General features: G+C 53.8%; 1 protein-coding gene across 4 annotated transcripts in view; it reads right to left on the minus strand.

Moving 5' to 3' along the window:
* KSR1 (kinase suppressor of ras 1) overlaps nt 1-19141 on the minus strand; it is a 160784-nt gene that overhangs the window by 22908 nt on the left and 118735 nt on the right. For 2 of the 4 annotated variants that reach the window (XM_066263274.1, XM_066263272.1), the window contains exons 5-13: nt 18974-18978; nt 16349-16409; nt 12524-12607; nt 11044-11105; nt 10833-10945; nt 7234-7402; nt 5128-5169; nt 1133-1187; nt 305-353 (exon numbers count right to left, since the gene is read on the minus strand). In XM_066263274.1, coding sequence (XP_066119371.1) covers nt 305-353; nt 1133-1187; nt 5128-5169; nt 7234-7402; nt 10833-10945; nt 11044-11105; nt 12524-12607; nt 16349-16409; nt 18974-18978 — 640 coding nt within the window. Of the gene's footprint in view, nt 1-304; nt 354-1132; nt 1188-5127; nt 5170-7233; nt 7403-10832; nt 10946-11043; nt 11106-12523; nt 12608-16348; nt 16483-18973; nt 18979-19141 lie in introns of those variants that run through there. The other 2 variants (XM_066263270.1, XM_066263271.1) reach the window with 2 other exon arrangements.

A 19141-nucleotide genomic window follows, 5' to 3' on the forward strand; every position in this document is an offset into this window, starting at 1 on the left:
GTCACCTGGGGAGCTCTGACAACAGATGCCCGCCCCACCCAGGACGGACTGAAGCCGCCACCAGGGTTGGGGGTGGGAACCATGGGAATCAAGAGCTTACTTTAGCCTCCAGAACAGAAAAGCAAACGGAAGCTTGCTTCCTTGCATTTCTCATCATTCTTCCCGGGCAGGCACACCTGCCCACGTCTGCTGCAGCAGGCATCTGGGATGGCCCTCGCCAGGGCCCAGCGGCCGTGCGCTGCCTAACCTCCTGCATGTGCTGGGAAGGGGGAGGAGAGGACAGAGAGGCCTATCTGTGGCTCACCTCCACGTCATGATCCTCCAACACATCTGCTTTGGGCTGGTCATCGAGCCTAAGAATAAAACAGGGTTTGTCAAAGAGACCCTGAGGGTCGGCTACTCTGCTCTCAGCTGGCCAGGGGACTCCCCATGTGAGGTCTGAGGAAAGGCCACCGGGCTGGATCCTTACGTTGACCCACTTGGCTATGGGAGAGGCGGTCTAGATGCTGTGGAAACAGGAGGCCGAGCACAGGTCCCAATTCCCTGCTCGAGCCTCGGCCTCTCCAGACCAACCTGAGAGTGACAGGCAGCACAGGCAGCACACCAGGCCCTTTCACGTCTGAGAACCAGTATGGAGCTTCTGAGCACAAGCACAGAACTTGAAATCCTACTGGAGAATTGGTTCTGTCACATCCTAGCTGTGTGACTTTGTACAATTTCTTAACTTCTCTGAGCTGGCTTTCCCATCTATACACTGAGGATGACAACTACTTCAACACCTACTCGGGAACACGAGTCAGGTGCTCAGCACACCGACACTAAGAAAGGGCTCCATAAGCAGGGGCTATTTTTAGTAGGTTTATGGAACTCTGAGTGCCCTTTGCCCCCCTCTTCTGGGTCAGGTGTACAGCCCCACCCAATGCTGGCTGTGCCGATAAGAGGCTAATAAAACTGGTCTGGCTGAGTTCACGGGCCTAGATGATGAACTAACCCAAGGAGTGTCCCATCTGGCTGGCCAGGTAGATGGCAATGTGCAGAGTGGGAGGTAAGAAACTTAAGGGGCAGGGGAGAGATGGTCAGCTGTCACAAGTCCCCATGGAAGAGAGGGGGGACATGGCACAGGAACGCCTACCGGGGACTGTCCGCTGCTTCGGAGGGCGGGGCGGCCGGCGGAAACGCTGAAATGTCTGGAGGAGACAAAAGCAAACACGAAGCATGAGACCACATTCCCACTCCCCCCAGCAGCCCCTACAGGGGGTCTCCGGGCCCTTTCCACTTGGGCCAACTTGTGCTTTTCCTAAAACTGGACATGAACGCAGCCTCTACAGACTTGGCTTGTTCCAGGAGGGGAGTCCAGGGGGGCAAGGAGGTTGAGAGTTCTCTGTAACACCCCCATTGCCATTGCCCCGTGGTCAAACCGCCTCATAAAAGCCAGTGGTGAAAGCAAACTGGGCTAGTATTTACTGGATGTGTGGGCCAGACCTTCCCACTCTGCTTGGAGGCTGGGTTGGTGGCAAGAACCCTTCAAAGTAGAGACTCCTTCACTCAGGCCGGCAGAGGCAGAAGGCAGGACTCACAGGTGGCTCGTTAGGGACACCTGGCGCCTGGTACAGTTGCTGGGAATTTGTAGTGGAAGCTGGAGCACCGCCCCCCCCCCTCCAGGCTTCCAGGTTTGGTCTGCTGGTGAACAGCTGTCAGGGGAGAGGAAGAAATGCACAACCCACACATCAGCTCAGGCTGACCCCTGAGCCTGGCGCTTCCCCAGTTTTAGCAATGAAAGTTGCACAGGAAACACTAGACAGACGGTCACCCCAGGGTGAAACCAATGCGTCACAGGCCAAACTCTTCATAGCTGCTTCTGCTGCCTGCCTCTTTCCTCTCTCCAGCCCTCTAACAGCACTCGGGGAGGCTGGGCGGGCCCCTGACTCCCTCCTTTTATCACCAAAAGGAGATAGACTGGAAGTAGCAGTGGCTCAGGCTAACCAGTGGCCTCTCCCTGCCTTCTAGGACAAAGAGCCTCCCATCAGCCATCAAACCTCTCTCAACCTCCTTCTAGAGCTTTCTCCAACACTATCCCTGAAGGTCATATGAACCACAGGTTCTCAACCTCTCAAGAACCTCAGAGACTTAAAGAATCTGACAGAGACCATGGGCTTTCTTATCAAGAAAATGCACACACTGTCTGACCAGGAGATGGTGGCACAGTGGATAAAGCGTCAGACTGGGATGTGGAGGACCCAGGTTCGAGACCTTGAGGTTGCAGGGTTGAGCGTGGGCTCATCTGGTTTGAGCAAAAGCTCACCAGCTTGGACCCAAGGTCACTGGCTCAAGCAAGGGGTTACTCGGTCTGCTGAAGGCTCACGGTCAAGGCACATATGAGAGAGCAATCAATGAACAACTAAGGTGTCACGCAACGAAAAACTGATGATTGATGCTTCTCATCTCTCTCTATTCCTGTCTGTCTGTCCCTATCTATCCCTCTCTCTGTCTCTGTCACTGTCAAAAATAAATAAAAATAAATTAAAAAAAAAGAAAAGGAACGAAAATGCACACATGCACCCAACACCCTGTGCATAGTTTCTGGGGGTGCTGGACCCTGGAAGCCTCTGTGAGAGCCTACTCACACACCACTCCCTGTGTCTGCAGACTGTGGGGTGGCTGATGTCTACTCATTTCACACTGCTCCGATGTTTCCCCAAAGGAAATCACGCATGGGGGTGGGAGTGGGGGTGTTCAGGGAGAAACAGCACCCCAGGTAGGAGAGCGAATGTCTCTGAATCCCCATACTTTTCCTTAAACATGAAAGAGTATACTTTGCATTCTGCTCCAAAATGTATCCACATTTGTTCTTTTTTGTTTTTTTATTTTTTACAGTGACAGAGAGAGAGTCAGAGAGAGGGATAGATAGGAACAGACAGACAGGAACGAAGAGAGATGAGAAGCATCAATCATTAGTTTTTCGTTGCGCGTTGTGACACCTTAGTTGTTCGTTGATTGCTTTCTCATATGTGTCTTGACCACGGGCCTTCAGCAGACCGAGTAACCCCTTGCTCGAGCCAGCGACCTTGGGTCCAAGCTGGTGAGCTTTTGCTCAAGCCAGATGAGCCTGTGCTCAAGCTGGCGACCTCAGGGTCTCGAACCTGGGTCCTCCACATCCCAGTCTGACACTCTATCCACTGCGCCACCGCCTGGTCATGCCCATACGGACAATCTTGTAAGAACAAATCCTCCAAGTCACTCCCTTAATAGAGCTGGGTTCAGGTATAGAAAAGCCTGGAATAACCAAAATACCATGGCCTCAGGAAGATCTGTTTAACCTACGAAAAAATTAATTAGCTATAAGTAGCCTTTCACAGAGCTAAATTAAGAATTAAAGTTGCAGATTACTTATAATAATGCTTGTTACTTTCAGCTGGACAAATAACTAATCACATAAATGCCTTAGGGGCAGGCATATGGTCAAATGCAAAGACTGGCATGCAGTAGGTGCACAAAACAATTTCTGTGGAAGGGAATCAATGAGATTATCTTACTGAGTTCTTATTAAGAGTTCTTCCATTAGCCTGACCAGGTGGTGGCACAGTGAATAGGGCCTCAGCCTGGGACACTGAACCCAGGTTCGAAACCCAAGGTCGCCAGCTTGAGCACAGGCTCATCCGGCTTGAGCACAGGGTCACTGGCTTAAGCAAGGGGTCCCTGGCTCCATTGGAGCCCACCAGTCAAGACACATACGAGAAAGCAATCAATGAGCAACTAAGGTGACGCAACTATGAGTTGATGCTTCTCATCTCTCTCCCTTCTTGTCTGTCTGTCCCTATCTGTCCCCCACTCTAAAAACAAAAACAAAAACAATCCTTCCTTTAAACTTTCTGCACTAAGGAAGCATTTCCAACAAATGGCCACCAGATGGTGTTGTGCGACAAGGCTCTGGAAGGTAAAGCCCAATGAGTAAATCAGGGGTAGTCAACCTTTTTATACCTACCTCCCACTTTTGTATCTGTTAATAGTAAAATTTTCTAACCGCCCACTGGTTCCACAGTAATGGTGATTTATAAAGTAGGGAAGTAACTTTACTTTATAAAATTTATAAAGCACGTCGGCCTAGCGTGCGGAGGACCCGGGTTTGATTCCCAGCCAGGGCACACAGGAGAAGCGCCCATTTGCTTCTCCACCCCTCCGCCGCGCTTTCCCTCTCTGTCTCTCTCTTCCCCTCCCGCAGCCAAGGCTCCATTGGAGCAAGGATGGCCCGGGCGCTGGGGATGGCTCTGTGGCCTCTGCCCCGGGCGCTAGAGTGGCTCTGGTTGCAACATGGCGACGCCCAGGATGGGCAGAGCATCGCCCCCTGGTGGGCAGAGCGTCGCCCCTGGTGGGCGTGTCGGGTGGATCCCGGTCGGGCGCATGCGGGAGTCTGTCTGACTGTCTCTCCCTGTTTCCAGCTTCAGAAAAAAATTAAAAAAAAAAAATTTATAAAGCAGAGTTACAGCAAGTTAAAGCATATAATAATTACTTACCAAGTACTTTATGTCGGATTTTCATTAAGTTTGGCAGAATAAATCTTTATAAAACAACTTACTATAGTTAAATCTATCGTATCTTTTTATTTCTACTTTGGTTGCTCCACTACAGCCCACCATGAAAGCTAGAACGCCCACTAGTGGGCAGTAGGGACCAGGTTGACTACCACTGGAGTAAATGAAGCCTGCAGGCCTTCCCAAACTGTAAAATAGATGCCTTTCCCATCTGTAAAATAGAGTAGCAGTTTCCTCATCATTGTGCAGAGGAAGATATGCCAGATGCTCATAAAGCACCAGCAAAAAGTCTTCTCCCCTTATTATGCAAACTGAGTTTCTGCCACTTCCTGGCTGTGTGACTCTGGGCAAGTTGCCTGCAGTCTCTGTGCAAGAGGCTACACGGGATGGATGTCAAGGTCTCTTCCAGGAAGGCACTGCCCCCTGTGAAAGCTACTACTCACCCTACCCTTTTTCCAGCCTCAAAAGATAGGCAGCTCTCAAAACAGGCGGTGTGAGACTCTAGCACCTGCAAGGTGCCTAGGACGTGGGCACCCAGGTGGGCTGGACAGAGGGGCCAGGACGAAGGGCAGTTAATGGGACCATGCAAAGGACTCACCTGGAAAGATAAACTGCTGTCTATGATGAATGAAGTAGGCAGCTTTAAACAGAAGAGGAGGTGAGTCACACACAGAACAGCAAATGAAGCGAAGGGGAAGGGGTCACCGGCATGGGCTTGGGAGGCGGGGACCGGTTTCGGGTTGGTGGGCCTGGGCCAAGACAGGGTGACCCATGCGGGAAGGAGGAAAATTTCTGGGAGAAAACAGGTGTTGGCAGGAGGCCCCAGAAGTGAAGGGACCAGCGCTGGAGGGCTGGGGTTCAGAGTCCGTCTCTGTGGCCACCCGGCCGCAGGGCTCTGGCAGTTCGTGCTTCTGTGTGAAATCTGCACGAGCCCAGGAGGGTAAAATACATGGGGGAAAAAACCAATGATTCAGAAAACATTTAACAGTGGTGCTGAGGCTTCAGCAAATCAACTTCACCATCTAGAAAAAAAAAAAAGAAATCCCCTCTCAAGGACAAATGGGAAGGACTTGCTGGGGATCTGAACTCTGACACATCATGCTTCTTACCCCAGTTCTGCCGCTTACAAGGCTCTGGGACCTTGAGAAGTTGGCTAATCTCTCCAGTTGTACTGTAAAAGGGGGTATAAATAACCTTCCCCCAGGTTTATCCTTGAAGATAAGCCGAAATGCTCCTGCCCAGCGGAGCGGGTGGATGGCAGAAGCGCCTTTCCCAGATTAACCACCTGGCCAGGCCAGCCCAGCCCCGGAGACAGCCATGACCGGACAGATAACAGCCCGGAGAGAGTGAGGGCTCTGTGCAGGGGACAATGAGGGCCCAGCCTAGGGACATCAGGGAAAGCTGAAACGCTTTGGCTCAAATGACAAAAAGGACTTTCTCTGTGGCTGTTGTTTTTCAAACTGGCTCTTCATTTTAGAAAAACCCAAACTAGGAGGTTTAGCAAAAGGCCCAGTTTCAGAGCATATTAATGACAAAGCAGAATGGAAGAGGAGGTTAATCAAATAGGTCATCGCTCAATCACAGGAAGGGGAGGGGTATAATCAGGATGGTGCACTAATGTCAGGAGATATCCAGCCATGTGCGTATTAAGGTAAAGGGATAGCAAAAGAGAAAAAGGACTCCTACAAAATCTCCAATGAAGTCCCTAGGCCCCTGCTGAGGTGGGTCCAGAGAGGTTGCCAGGCCTCCTGCTGGCTGTGAGTGGCCCCAGCTGGGGGTCCCTTGGCACAGAAGAGCTGTACCTGTCCTCCTGGGCCTGGAGCCTCAGGCGCCAATGACAGGTGGGGCCTGAGCTGGACCGAGAGCAAACTGGAGCATCCCAGCCGCCCTCCTTCCTCCAGGCTGCCAACTGAGATATGCTAACGGCCAAGACCTGCTGCTAGGAGCTGCCAGGGAGGCCACGGCCGAGGCTCAGTCCTCAAATGGACAAATGGCCTTTGCTCCTCTCCCTGGGGAGGTGGGACGCCCCGGGCCTGGCCGAGAGGAGGGGTCCTGGTTTGACAGATCCCACGGCAGCCTTGACTGTGGTCGAGCCAGAGGCCGGCTCTGGTCTGGTCTGCTCCAGCACGCACACCCCTTTGCGTCCCAAGTGTCCTCGTCTACACATGGGGCCTCTGTTTTATGGAAAATGGAACAAACACTTCCGTTTAAGTAGCTTGTCCAGATCTCAAGAGCAGGTAAGTGACAAGAGGCCGGGATCCCCTCTCCCAGGCCTTCCAGACCTGCCCTGGCTCCCTGTGCTGCCTGCCATGCTTTCCGGGAGCTCCGAAGGCCCGAGTGAGTCCTGTCCAGTAGAAGCCAGGTGTGTGCAGGAGGGCAGCATGGGGATTTGTCAAGAACACAAGGTTCATGTCAGACGGGCTTGGCTTTGATCCTGGCTCTATCACTTATATAGCATGGGGCAAGCCACTTTCTCTCTCTGAACCTCAGTGTCCCCATCTATAAAGTGGGTGTAATAACAACATCTACCTCAGAGCTTTTATAAAGTTTAAAAACAGTAATGTAATTGAGGTTGGCAGAGGGCCCGGCTCTCCGCCAGCACTCTTAGTGGCTGCATTGTTTGACCTGGAGCCTGCTGCGGTGTGCTGAGAAGGGGCATGCAACCCCCACACTAAGAGCCCCAGAAAGCCCGGAGGTGTGGTACCTGGGAAGTTGAACCTGCTGTCCCGCTGGCCGGGGGAGGGGTTGGGAGGCGTAGTGGCACTAGACGGGTTGGACGACGTTGGGAAGGGAGCCGGTGAGGAGGGTGTGGAGGACGTGGTGGAGGACGGATTGCTGCTGGAGTCCAGGTGGTTCATGGCTGGAGGGTGCTCCTGCAGGACCAGAGACATGGGAAGTGGGCAGGCCCTGCCCCTGCCCTGCCCAGCCTGCCTCCCACACCCTGGCTAGGACCCTCCCTTCCCCATATAAAAACAAAGAGGTCAGCCCAGGGCATTCTGATTTTACAGGTCTAATAATATTTTTTTTTATCTTATTATTATTATTTTTTTTAAGAGACAGAGAGAGTCAGAGAGAGGGATAGACAGGGACAGACAGACAGGAACAGAGAGATGAGAAGCATCAATCATTAGTTTTTCGTTGTGCGTTGTGACACCTTAGTTGTTCATTGATTGCTTTCTCATATGCGCCTTGACTGTGGGCCTTCAGCAGACTGAGTAACCCCTTGCTCAAGCCAGTGACCTTGGGTCAAACCAGATGAGCCCACGCTCAAGCTGGCGACCTCGCGGTCTCGAACCCGGGTTCTCCACATCCGGGTTCTCCAGTCCGATGCTTTATCCACTGCGCCACCGCCTGGTCAGGCCTAATAATATTTGAACGAGGAATAGCACAGGGAGAGCCTTATCTCAGTGCCCACCCCCTAGAGGAGGACTCCTGCTCCTCTTATTTTGGCTCAAACATACTTTCCTGAGCCCTGGCTGTGACCATGCTCCCCCTCTTCATCCTCCATAGCTCCCAGCACTTTTCATTAGGGCACCTGATTTATGGTTTGTTAACTGTAGGTTATCTTGGCTGGGTTTCCAAACACTGCCTCTCCCACCATGGTATCCTATGAGGGGTAGGCAGGGACCATGCCTGCTCATTAGACACCCAGTGCCTGGCCCTGGGCCAGCACATAGTAAGGTTATTTAATGAATCAAATTCAGCCTTTAACAAGTATTTGTTTAGTGTGAGGTACACAGCAGGTGCCTAACAGTACTCTCTCCTCTCTTCTGCTGACCTGTGAGCTAGGCCACCCAGTGGTCTGGGCTCTAGCAAGACCAAAGGACCACCTGAGTAAGGGACATAGAGGGATTGATTCTATTTGATGTGGCCATTGTTTCCCCGACCCAAACATCAGCAGGTGGGAGAGGAATTCCTTGGTCAAAAAAGTTGGGGCTGGCCCTGGCTGGGTAGCTCAGTTGGTTGGAGTGTCATCCCAATATGCCAAGGTTGCAGATTGGATCCCTGGTCAGGGCACATACAAGAGTCAACCAATGAATGCATGGATAAGCAGAATAACAAATTGATGGGTTTTTTTCATTCTCTCTCTCTTTCTCCTTCTCTCTCAAAATCAATTTTAAAAAAAGGTGAGGCCAAGTTGAATTACATGCTAAATTCAACAGGTTTCTCTTCTGCACACCCTAGAAGCTGTGGGATGCACCGTGGACTCTGAAACCCACCCCAGTTACACGTCTGGGCCGGGCAGCCAGGCCAGGGGGCATGTCTACGGGGCACATTTGCATCCAGCTCCTCCACACAGCACCTGCGTGACCCTGGACTAAGCACCCCACCTTTCGGAGCCAGTGAGTCAGCTATCAAAGGGGGGGCCGGCTGATGTCTCACAGGGCTGTTCATTGACTCAACATTCAATACAAGCATCTCCCTGCTGCCTGCTATGTGCCTGGTGCCACTGCTCCCAGAGCTCCCAGCAGGACCGCACCGAGCCATGTCAGGCCGGGAGGAACCCCGGGAAGGCAGTGGTGCAGCCAGGGGCCCTGGGCCTTAGGCCATGTCCAGGCAAGGCTTCCCTGAGGATTCGAGTGGCCTAGATGCTGGGAAGAACGTCTCAGGGTCGCAGAAGCCCCGAGGCGGGAATGCACAGAGCCTGTCAGAGCACGGTGGGGGAGGGCAGCTAGAGAGACAGGACGGTGCTCGTGAGATAAGTGGGATAAACACACGGCCCAGAGCACAGCGCCCGGCGCTGAGGGAGAACTCAGCAACTGCTACCTCGTGTTCTGACAGTGGCCATCAACACGGGACATGGGAAGGCGGATACCCAGTCACCGCTCTGAGACGAGACCCTGTTCTGCTCTGGATAAGGAGGGGCTCGTGGAGGAGGGACCTTGAGTGGGTTTGGGGAACTGACAGGAGGGCGAGGGGTGGGTGTCCAGGTGGGTAGAAGTGCAGATATGCACGTGCCAAGGTGTGAATGGACACGAGGTGGGTAAGGGCTGTGCAAACAATGTGAGGAGGGGGCTGCACTCCGTGTAGCTGGAGAGGGAGGTGCAGAAACAAGGCTGGCAAGATGGGGAGTGGCAGATCGAGGGGTCTGGCACCCCACTGAGGCTCTGCACCCATCTGTAACAGGCTGGAAGACAGACACGGGCGGCTGACGGTGCTGCTCCTGACAAGGTCATGAGTACTATCTTGTTATCCTTACAACATCCTGTGAATACAGATTATCCCCACTTTACAAAATAGGAAAACTGAGGCTCAGAAAGGAAAAGAAATTCACTCTAAGCCACAAAATAAACGTGAATCCGTCAGGACTCGAACCCAGGCCTGTGGATCCTAACCTCTTTCCACTCCCCTCTCCATTCCTGGTGGGAATGCCATCATCAGAGGGAAAACGTGACTCCGGATAGAGAGAGGCAGGAGAGACATTAGGTCTGGAGCAGCTGGCCTCCTTTGTTGGACAATTAACAGCTGGCCCCGGCCTCTCCCAGAGCAGCCCCCAAGCTATATCTTCAGGGTCCCCACTGTTAAACTGGCCACACCACCTGCCTCTTCTCTCTGCCCAAACATCTACCCAGGTGGGCCTGAGCCACTGAACGAGACAGAGCCATAGAGCAGCCAGTCACCTGGCCCCTCAGTAGGGAGGCAAGTTGATGTAAAGCCCTGGTTGGGGGCTGGAATATAACATACTTGAAACACAGTCACACCCACAGCAGCCTAGGGGCGGCTACCCACTCTGTGGTCACCAGGATAGGAGTGGCTGTCAGAAGTCATCAGCAAGGGTACCTCAGAGACACCACGCACACCTGTGCACAGGGCCCATGACAGGTCTGCTTGCATTCCTAGTGGAGCCTGATCCCAGGTTATGTAAAGAAGGCACTTCCATGTATTACTTTTGAAGGGCCGTTTGTTGCACCGTGACTAAGGCGCAGGCTCAGGGGCTGGGTCTGTCCATCACTCACAGGGGACCCAGCGCTCAGTTTCCCATCTCTCAAATGGAGGTAGCATCAGCACGTGCCTCTCAGAACTACTCTGAGGATCAAAGGAATCCACTGGAAAAGGTTCCTGACTCACAGTCAATAAAATATTAGCTCAAATAGGGAAGGGGGTGATTACAGGCATGTAGCTATAAATGTGAAGTTTACTAAATGGCTAAAGATAGGGTCCCAGGAGGCCAGGCTCTGGCCACAGATCCAATTGCATAGTCACGTTGGACCTCCGCCCTCGGGAGGCTTTACGGAGAGGAATCCCGGGGTGGGGGGTTCTCCCGGCAGGAGCAACGGACCCTCGGGCTACTGTCCAGCTTACCTTCTTTGTCAGTGCTTTGGGGAGGGTTCCAAAATGGGGTTCAGCCGCGGCTGCTCTGTCCACTGGGTTGTTGATGTCTGAAGGGACAGATTCTGTCCTCCGAATCCTGGCTACTGAAGAGGGGGAGAACCATCAGCAGGGAACAGACTGAGCTCACGAGAGACTTGCCCGCAGTTCAGACAGCAGAGGCGGGAAAGGACGGAATACTCACTTGGAAGGAAGGATATTCTACAGGCAGGGGCTTCTTTTGTACACTTGTTATGACACTTCAACCTGGTAAAGAAGGCAGGGGTCAGTGCATGGAGAGCCACAGGGGTTCCTGGGGCAAGGCCCGTGCAACTCACTCATGACTGCCTCAATTTCCACAAAGTTCTCAACGTTAGCTCAGAAACATAAAACTGATGTTAATACGCAGTGCTAGCAGCTACTACCACATGCCCGCTGTTGTCTGCCCAGTCCTCAGAGCAAAGCAGGTTTGACTATCCCCACTTTAACTTGTCCCATGTGGTCACACGTTTCCCTTTTTCTAGAAAAAAGAAGACCCTCCCCCCACGTTCAGAAAGCTCCGGGAGACTGCCTGCACCACCGAAGGATACCCCAGGGGTGCAGCACGAGCCCCGCGGTTGGAGGGTCAGGCCTGGACAGGAGTGGGGAGGGCTGGGTTCCCGTTTTGGTCTTGCCTTGCTGCGCTGTGCGCTGGGATTCTCACCCACCAAATGAGCCCACCGCTGCACCACCAACCTCACACTGCGACTGCAGCGCTGGGCACAGGAGTCGCCCTCCCCCACATAAAAAGCATTCCTTGAAATGGAGCTGGAGGCCCCCAATTGAAAGCCAAATGGCCAGAAGCCACAGCAGAGCTAGACTGGAGAGAAAGCTCTGGCCTCTCCTCGGTGGTAAGGAGAGTCATCAGGAAGGTACAATTTATCCAGCTGACATGGAGACCTATCACCTACAGTCTCGTGGAAACCCAAGTGCTTTCCAACCGACTAGCTCAGATTCTTAGAGCACTCCTGATGGACAGAGGCCTGGAATCATCTTCCTAGATGTATAAATGACAAAAATGGGGCCCCAAAGGGCAAGCAGCTTGCCCCAAACCACACAGCAATGCGGGGGACAGGCTGCTCACACCACACCATTCCCTATCTTTGTCCTTTCCTGTGAGAAACCACAATGTTATAAAAAATGCTGGTTTTGTGCACTCTGTATTCTTTCCTTCTATAAGCACTATGAGCCATCTCTGTTTTTACCACTGCCGGCCTGTTTCCTATCCCTTGTGTGCTAAAATATAAGGCTAATTTCAGAACTCCTACAGTTTCCAGAATAGTCTCTGGAATAGTCCAGAATAGTCTCTAGAACAGTTTCCAGAACAGTCTCCTTACAGTTTCCAGAACAGTTCCTCTCTATCTCTGCACAAGATACTCCCCGGGCCTGGAACTCACTTTTCCTCTTGGTCCACCTGGCAAACTTCTCTTCATTCTTTAAAGCCCATCTCGCATAGTCCCTTCTTTTAGGAGTGCTTTGCTTGATGCCTCCTGAATCTCCCTAGAGAGGGCTGGCCCCTCCTTGGTGCGCTGAGCAGGATTATGAATAGTGAACTCTGACCTGACCTAAGGCCCGTCAGCAAGGAGCAGGACTGTTACTAAAGCACAAGTGTGAGGCGTGCTCCCCTCCCGCCCCCCGCCCGTCACCTGCAATGCTTGCACTTCACTCCGAACATCATGCTCTTCTGGCACACGTGGCAGACCTGCGACAGCCAGGACTTGGTGGAGAACCTGCAGGGGGTGGTCACGTAGAAATGCTCACATGGGCCAGGACCAGGCCTGGACAAAGAAGGGTCCCCAAACAGCCCAGGAAAACCAAGAGACTTAGTTTCAACCCAGAGCCGCAGGCACCCGCTCCGTGCCTCCTGTCCCTGCCACTGCCTCCTGCCCCTGCCCCCCTAGATTTCCCAGCCATGAAGTCAACATTGTCAAAATCCCAAAGCTGGTATGGTCCCTCAGGCCAGCTCTCGGGCAGACAACTAGCAACAGCAACAGCAACCAAACTGACAAGGTGCGCAGAACCCCTAACCCAGCAATTCCAGTCCCAGGACTTGATGTAACAGACACTCCCACCGATGTCAAAGGATGTGTAGATAAGGTGAGTGGGAGCAGCATGTTTGCAGCAGCGGAAGACTGGAAATTACCCGTGCTGTTTAGGTGTACCAGCGACAGACCAGAGAAAGCACAACCGTCCGTGTGACTGAGTTCCAGGCAGCCGGAAAATAAGGCAAAGATGCTCTTTGTGAGCAAATATGGAATAACCTCCAAATTACGCTACCAGTGAAAAATGTAAGGTGCAATGCTGTATGATTCCATTTAGACAAAGTTTAAGTAAAAGATACACTACTTTATGATGTCAGGTGTGAACAGTCACCTCTGGGTGGTAGCGCTGTCACCTGGGAAGGGCTAAAGATCACATTCTGGGGAACGCTCTGAATCTCCCTCCGTGTGGTGGCGTATATAGGTGTATACGTACGTAAAAGTTCGTTTGGTTGTGTACTTAGCTCTGTATAAATTATGCCTCAGTTTAAACAGGAAAGTAAGGCAAAGCATAGAACAGTGTGTATAATAGATGCAGTATTTGTGTGGCAATGAAAAAGAGGCAGAAGAATCTACTTTATGTCCTTGCTTGTATAAAAGTATCTCTAGAGGACACAAGTAACACCAAGATCAGCCTACAGGGGGAACAGGGGGACAGGAGACATGAGTAGGAGGGCCTTTCTGTATCAATACCTTTTTAGGTATCTATCTTTACATGCATTTTGAATGTATGGATGTATTTCAATGCAAACAAATCAAAATTTAAAAAAGTAAAAGCACAAGAGCTAGACTGGAAGGAAGGACGGGCGCTGAGTGGGTGGTATCCTCCAGAGAGAAAGCCTGCAGCCAGCCCACAGGGTGGCGAGGCCGAAGGGCAGAAAGAACTCACGGTCTGGAGGAACAGATTTTTGAAAGCCCAGCCTATTCCAGTAACAGCAGACCGGACAGCAACAGGGTTTCAGCAGCAGCTTGTAACGCACCCATGAGCATTAGCTCACTCAGTTCGTACAACCACGCCTGGGAGTTAGGCAGCTCCAGGACTCTTAGTACAGAGGCAAGGAACCAGCTTGGAGAGTCAGGTGACTTTCCTGAGGTCACAGAGTTGGGATGCTGTGCAGTGGGGGCCAGACCCCGGGTCTCTGAACTCAGAGCTGCAAGGCTTCTCCGTGGGAGAGACCACTGGGCAGAGTGGGAGGGAAAGCGCGTGGCTCCAGGATCGGACTGCACTAGGCGTGAGTCCCGCCAACTGCTGGCTGTGGTTTGCCTCGGAGCCTCTGCAAACCGGCCCACACTCGCTCCTCACAGCAACCTGGGGAGGAAGGATCGATCACAGGTGTGCTGTGTGATATGGAGCGTCTGGACTACAGAGGAGGCGTGTACATGTTACTGTCTCCACCCAGCCAAGAGGGAGCTCCTGGGGGCTAGGACAACATCTACCACCTTAGAGTCAGTGCCTTTTACAGAGGCCTGATCGAGCCTCCCTGGGACCCACTGTCTCTCGCCCTCTGGGCTTTAATCTGTCTCGTGTCAACACCAGGGGAAGAGCAGCTGCTGAGTGGCATCTGACCTCCACTAGGAAATCCTGAAAATAGCTCGAGACTAACAGCTGGGTCTGGGCCTGAGAAGGGGCAGGTACTGGGGAGGTGGGGGGGGAGGATGAGGTAAAAGCCTTGAGTCCCAGGAAGGGTCGTGGGACAGTTTGTTCCCCTATGATTTAATCAAAGACCTTTAGACCTTCGTCGGCCTGGCGTGCGGAGGTCCCGGGTTCGATTCCCGGCCAGGGAACACAGGAGAAGCGCCCGTCTGCTTCTCCACCCCTCCCCCTCTCCTTTCTCTCTGTCTCTCTCTTCCCCTCCCGCAGCCGAGGCTCCATTGGAGCAAGGATGGCCTGGACGCTGGGGATGGCTCCTTGGCCTCTGCCCCAGGCGCTAGAGTGGCTCTGGTCGCGGCAGAGCGACGCCCTGGAGGGGCAGAGCATCGCCCCCTGGTGGGCAGAGCGTCGCCCCTGGTGGGCGTGCCGGGATCCAATGCCGGGTGGATCCCGGTCGGGCGCATGCGGGAGTCTGACTGTCTCTCCCTGTTTCCAGCTTCAGAAAAATACAAAATAAATAAATAAATAAATAAATAAATAAATAAATAAATAAACCCAACAGGGTATCACTGTGACGGCACCTACCCAAACCCAGACCCTGGGAGGGGTGGGATGGGGCGGCCTGGCAATGCCAGACAAGAGCGGCTGCCACAGGTGGAGGGAAGCAGCAGTCTGGGATAGACTTGGGGACAAGTTGTTGGAGCCTCAAATCCTCTGGGAAATCAGGTACAGGCAAGACAAAAAGGAAAAAGAAGCAACCTTCTGATCCTGGTGTCCCTTGAATAATGCTGGCCTCCCTTGGCGACAGCCAGAGGTTAAACACTAAGTGCCCCCCACTTCTGGACACGTGAAACTCAGATGCACATCGTCCCATTTTATCCTCATGACAGGACTTGGAGGCAGTTCCATTTGCAGAGGGAGAAACCGAGGCTCAGAGAGGTTTCTGACCACAGGTGTGCAGCTCATGGAGGAGAAGTGAGTGGAGTTTGGACTTGAAAGGCCCTGCTCTCAGCAGCGCCCTCGGCACCTGGCACCTTGGGTAGGGCCACGGAAGGTGCTTAAATCCCCACTCGGAAGGCCAGCCTGGTTGTCTGTGGTGCTGGGCACCCCAGCACCCACAAAGCTGCACATGGGTGCCTGGGCACCAGCCACAGGCCTCAGGGGCTGTCTTATAGGCTGTGTGACCTCAGGCATATTACTCCACCCCTCGGGGGTCCCTCTCTGGGTGAGAATTCCAGGCCAGCTCCTGCATGCGCTGGAGAGCAGCTCATACTGCAGGGAGAAATGGAAAGTCCGAGCAGGCTGCAAAGCTCTTGACAAGCATGCTGTTGTGTCCACGACAGCCCTGAACAGGGCAGCCGGAACAAGGCACCCAAGACGCTGTTTTGCTGTCAGCAGGCCCACATCAGCCCTCCCCAACACACTTGGGCACCAGTCACTGGAAGTTGTTGGAAACCCAGATGTCAGGCCTAGAACCTCAGGGACGGGGCCCAGGGTGTGGCACTGATATGTGGACAACTGTAAGATCCACATGAGATAAAGCTGGACTCAGAAGCAGCTCTTAGCTCTTCCTCCCCAAGACCGTGACCCTGTTTCTTCTGGGACCCGTGCTGTCCCTCAGCACACTGAGGAAGAGACCCAAGGAGGTGCAGGGCAGGGCCCAACAAGTCCACAGGGCAGTGGAGGACCGGCAGAGGATCCAGAGGAGAGTGGGGCTGTGTCCACAGGGGTGACGGAGACAGAAAAGAGACAAAGAGCCCTGGGAAACAGGGATCAGGACAGACCCCACTATGACGAACAACAGCCTTGGCATGTGTGGGTCCTCGTCCAGCGGGGCTTACCTGTGTGTCACCGAGAGCCCGATGTCCCTCCGTACCATCTGTGGGGACCCGTGCGGGAGATCTGCAGGGAAAGGGGCCAGGTTGGGCAGGCTGAGGAAGCCCTGCAGGGGCGGCTTGTGCCTGTGACCTTCCATGTCAGAGACCACAGACTAGATGGCACCAAAACTTACTAAACAGCAGAGAAACATCCCCGAACCCACGTCTATCAAAACAGGAACCAAAGGGGCAGCCTGGTCACCTTCACACTTGGCCTGCTTCTGCAATGAACATGACTGCCTGGCCGCTGCAGACCATTCAGAAACCATCTTTCCGCAGTTTCTGACCTTGGTGGAAGGCCAGCTTGAGGCAGAAGGCAAAGTGTGTGAGGGCAGAGGTCTAACACACCCTCCACCTCCTGCACTCTCAGGGAGGCACCCACAGGTCACCAGTGTGCAAGGGCTTAATTCTGGTCACTTCCTGTTAAGTGGGTGGAAGCTGCGTGACCCTTGGCAGAGGGTTTGAGGCTGGTCAGCCATGCGGCACTTCCAGTAGCTCCCTAGCTTTAAGAATGTGGCCGAGAACAACCGCTCAGACCTAAGCAGGCAGAACGAGGACCACGTGAAACTTGACCATGCTCCCCTGTGGCCCAGCCCCACCTGGCACTCAGTCTGAGCGAGTCTCTGAGGAGGCCTCAGTCCACGGGCTTGAAGATGCCCCTTCTGCCCGCCTTCCTAGAGGGCACCCTGAGCGCTCCTCCTGATCCTGGCTTCCCCATAAGAACAGGCATCCCCAGTGCTTACAGCATCACAGGTGGGCGGTAGAGAAACAGCCGAAAGCAAGCCCTCACCCTCGGGCAGCCTGCACGTCCAACTCCCCCTCCCTCCCCTCCTCTGATACCCCTTCCTCCCCACACTCAGCACTGCCTATCTCCTCCTGGAACAGGGGGTCTCAACTGAACAGAGGGTCTGGGAACCCTCTGGACTGGTGAGCAGAAAGTCATAGGCTTTTCCTTGGAAAGACGATCTAGATTGCTCCCAATTTTCAGAGACCTATGACCCAGAAAGGTTAGGAACACAGTGCTGGAAGGATCTTGGCCATCTCGTGTCCTCTGAGTCAGCAGCCCTTTTCCTACCACTCCTAGAAGGCCACTGCGCCCTCCCAGGTCCCCGAGTGCTAGCCTGGCACACAGCTGGTACTCACTGGGCGCTGGTTCCCTCAGGTCGAGTACCACACCCAACCACAAGGAGAAGGACATGGTGGAGGTACTGACTCCTTCCACACCAAGGGGAGTTTGACCAGGACTCCAAGGCCCTTTGCTGCCCTGAGGGTGACCAGGAACCCACACTGCACCACCTGCAGCTCTCCGGCACATCTGCCACGGGGCTGACTTCCCAACTCCATCGGGGTCTCCCCCCACTCAGCAGCCACGGCCATCCAAGCACACGAATCTAAAACGGGTTAGTCCGCAGCCTTAGAGAAACAGACCACAGGAAAGTGAGGTTTCAGCCAGCTGTCTCTGAGCGCAACTTGTAACCAACTTGTACTGTCTGCCACAGGTATGGGACAAAAGAGGTGAGAGGGCACATGTGCCGGCACTGACTGTCCCTCATTAGACGCAACATTGGCCCTGCGGGCCTCATCCTGCCTTCCTGGCAAGCTGAAGAGGCAGCCTCACTGGTGTGGACCCTGCATCACTACAGCGGCCAGGAGGATAACAGGGCCAAGGCTGTCCTAGGGGTGCAGGTGCTGGGTTCTCCTCCGAGGCTCTGTGAGGGCCCTGGAACTGTCCCCCGAGCCCCGCCTACCGCCATGCCCCGGGAGAGGGAAGTGCAGCCCTCCTTCCGACCCTACGCCTCCCCCGTGGTCCTGCAGCTGGCTTCACCAGCTAAGACAGCACCTGATATCCCCTCCCACCGCTCTGCTAGACAGCTCAGGACAGAACAAAACAAACTGCTCCTTTGCTCAGGCAAACACCAGGTATCTCTGCTCTCCACCCGGACAATTAAAAGCAGCCTCCAGGCATGCTGTCTCCCTCTGCTTAGACTCAGGAGAGAGAAGCCCCACAACATAGCCAGTGCATAAACCTCTCCTGACCCCGGGGATGGAAGTGTGGACCAGAAGGGGAGGGCTTCCCAGGCTTCCTCCTCCCCGTCCAAGGGGGCAGATCTCAGCCTCATTCAGAGACGCCCGTCCTCCTCCTTCCAACATCCCTCTCCTGAAGGGATAGGTCCTGAGAAGTCAGCTGGGGTCTGTGGATGGCTATGCCCACCTACACCAGACAGGTAGTACCTCCCTCTCAGGACTGCCGGGTTCCCATGGCAGCGCAGCAGGTAAACACTCCCTGCCAGACGCACTCTTGGGGAAGGGAAGGTGCAAAGAGCCTGCCATGGGGGACTGCACACCCGCTGTGGCATCTCAAGGTCTCTGCTTCACAAAGAAAAGCTGCTGGCTGGGCTGAGGCCACCTCGTCATGTGAAGGCCACCTGTCCTAGAGTTATTTCCTGAGGCAGCTCCCAGCACCTCTGCTTCTGGACTACGGAAGGGCTCAGTGGTCTTAGAGAGGGTCAAAGAAATCCACCCCCGATGGGGACAGCGACACAAACACAGCTCCCGGTGGCGGAGGGAACAGAAAGGAATCACTCTTACCAAATCTGGAAAAGACAAAAGAGAGAGAGAAAGCAGGGTCAGGTCACCACGCTGGCTGGGCGTGCTCCCCCAGAACACCATCCCTTGGGAGGAAGTGGGCGAGGTGTGAGGACTTGGGAAGGTGTGGGACTCGTGTGGCTGAGTGAATGCGGACGTTTCCTCAATGGG

Source organism: Saccopteryx bilineata, chromosome 2 (genome assembly GCF_036850765.1).
Source record: "Saccopteryx bilineata isolate mSacBil1 chromosome 2, mSacBil1_pri_phased_curated, whole genome shotgun sequence".
NCBI classification, from domain to species: domain Eukaryota; kingdom Metazoa; phylum Chordata; class Mammalia; order Chiroptera; family Emballonuridae; genus Saccopteryx; species Saccopteryx bilineata.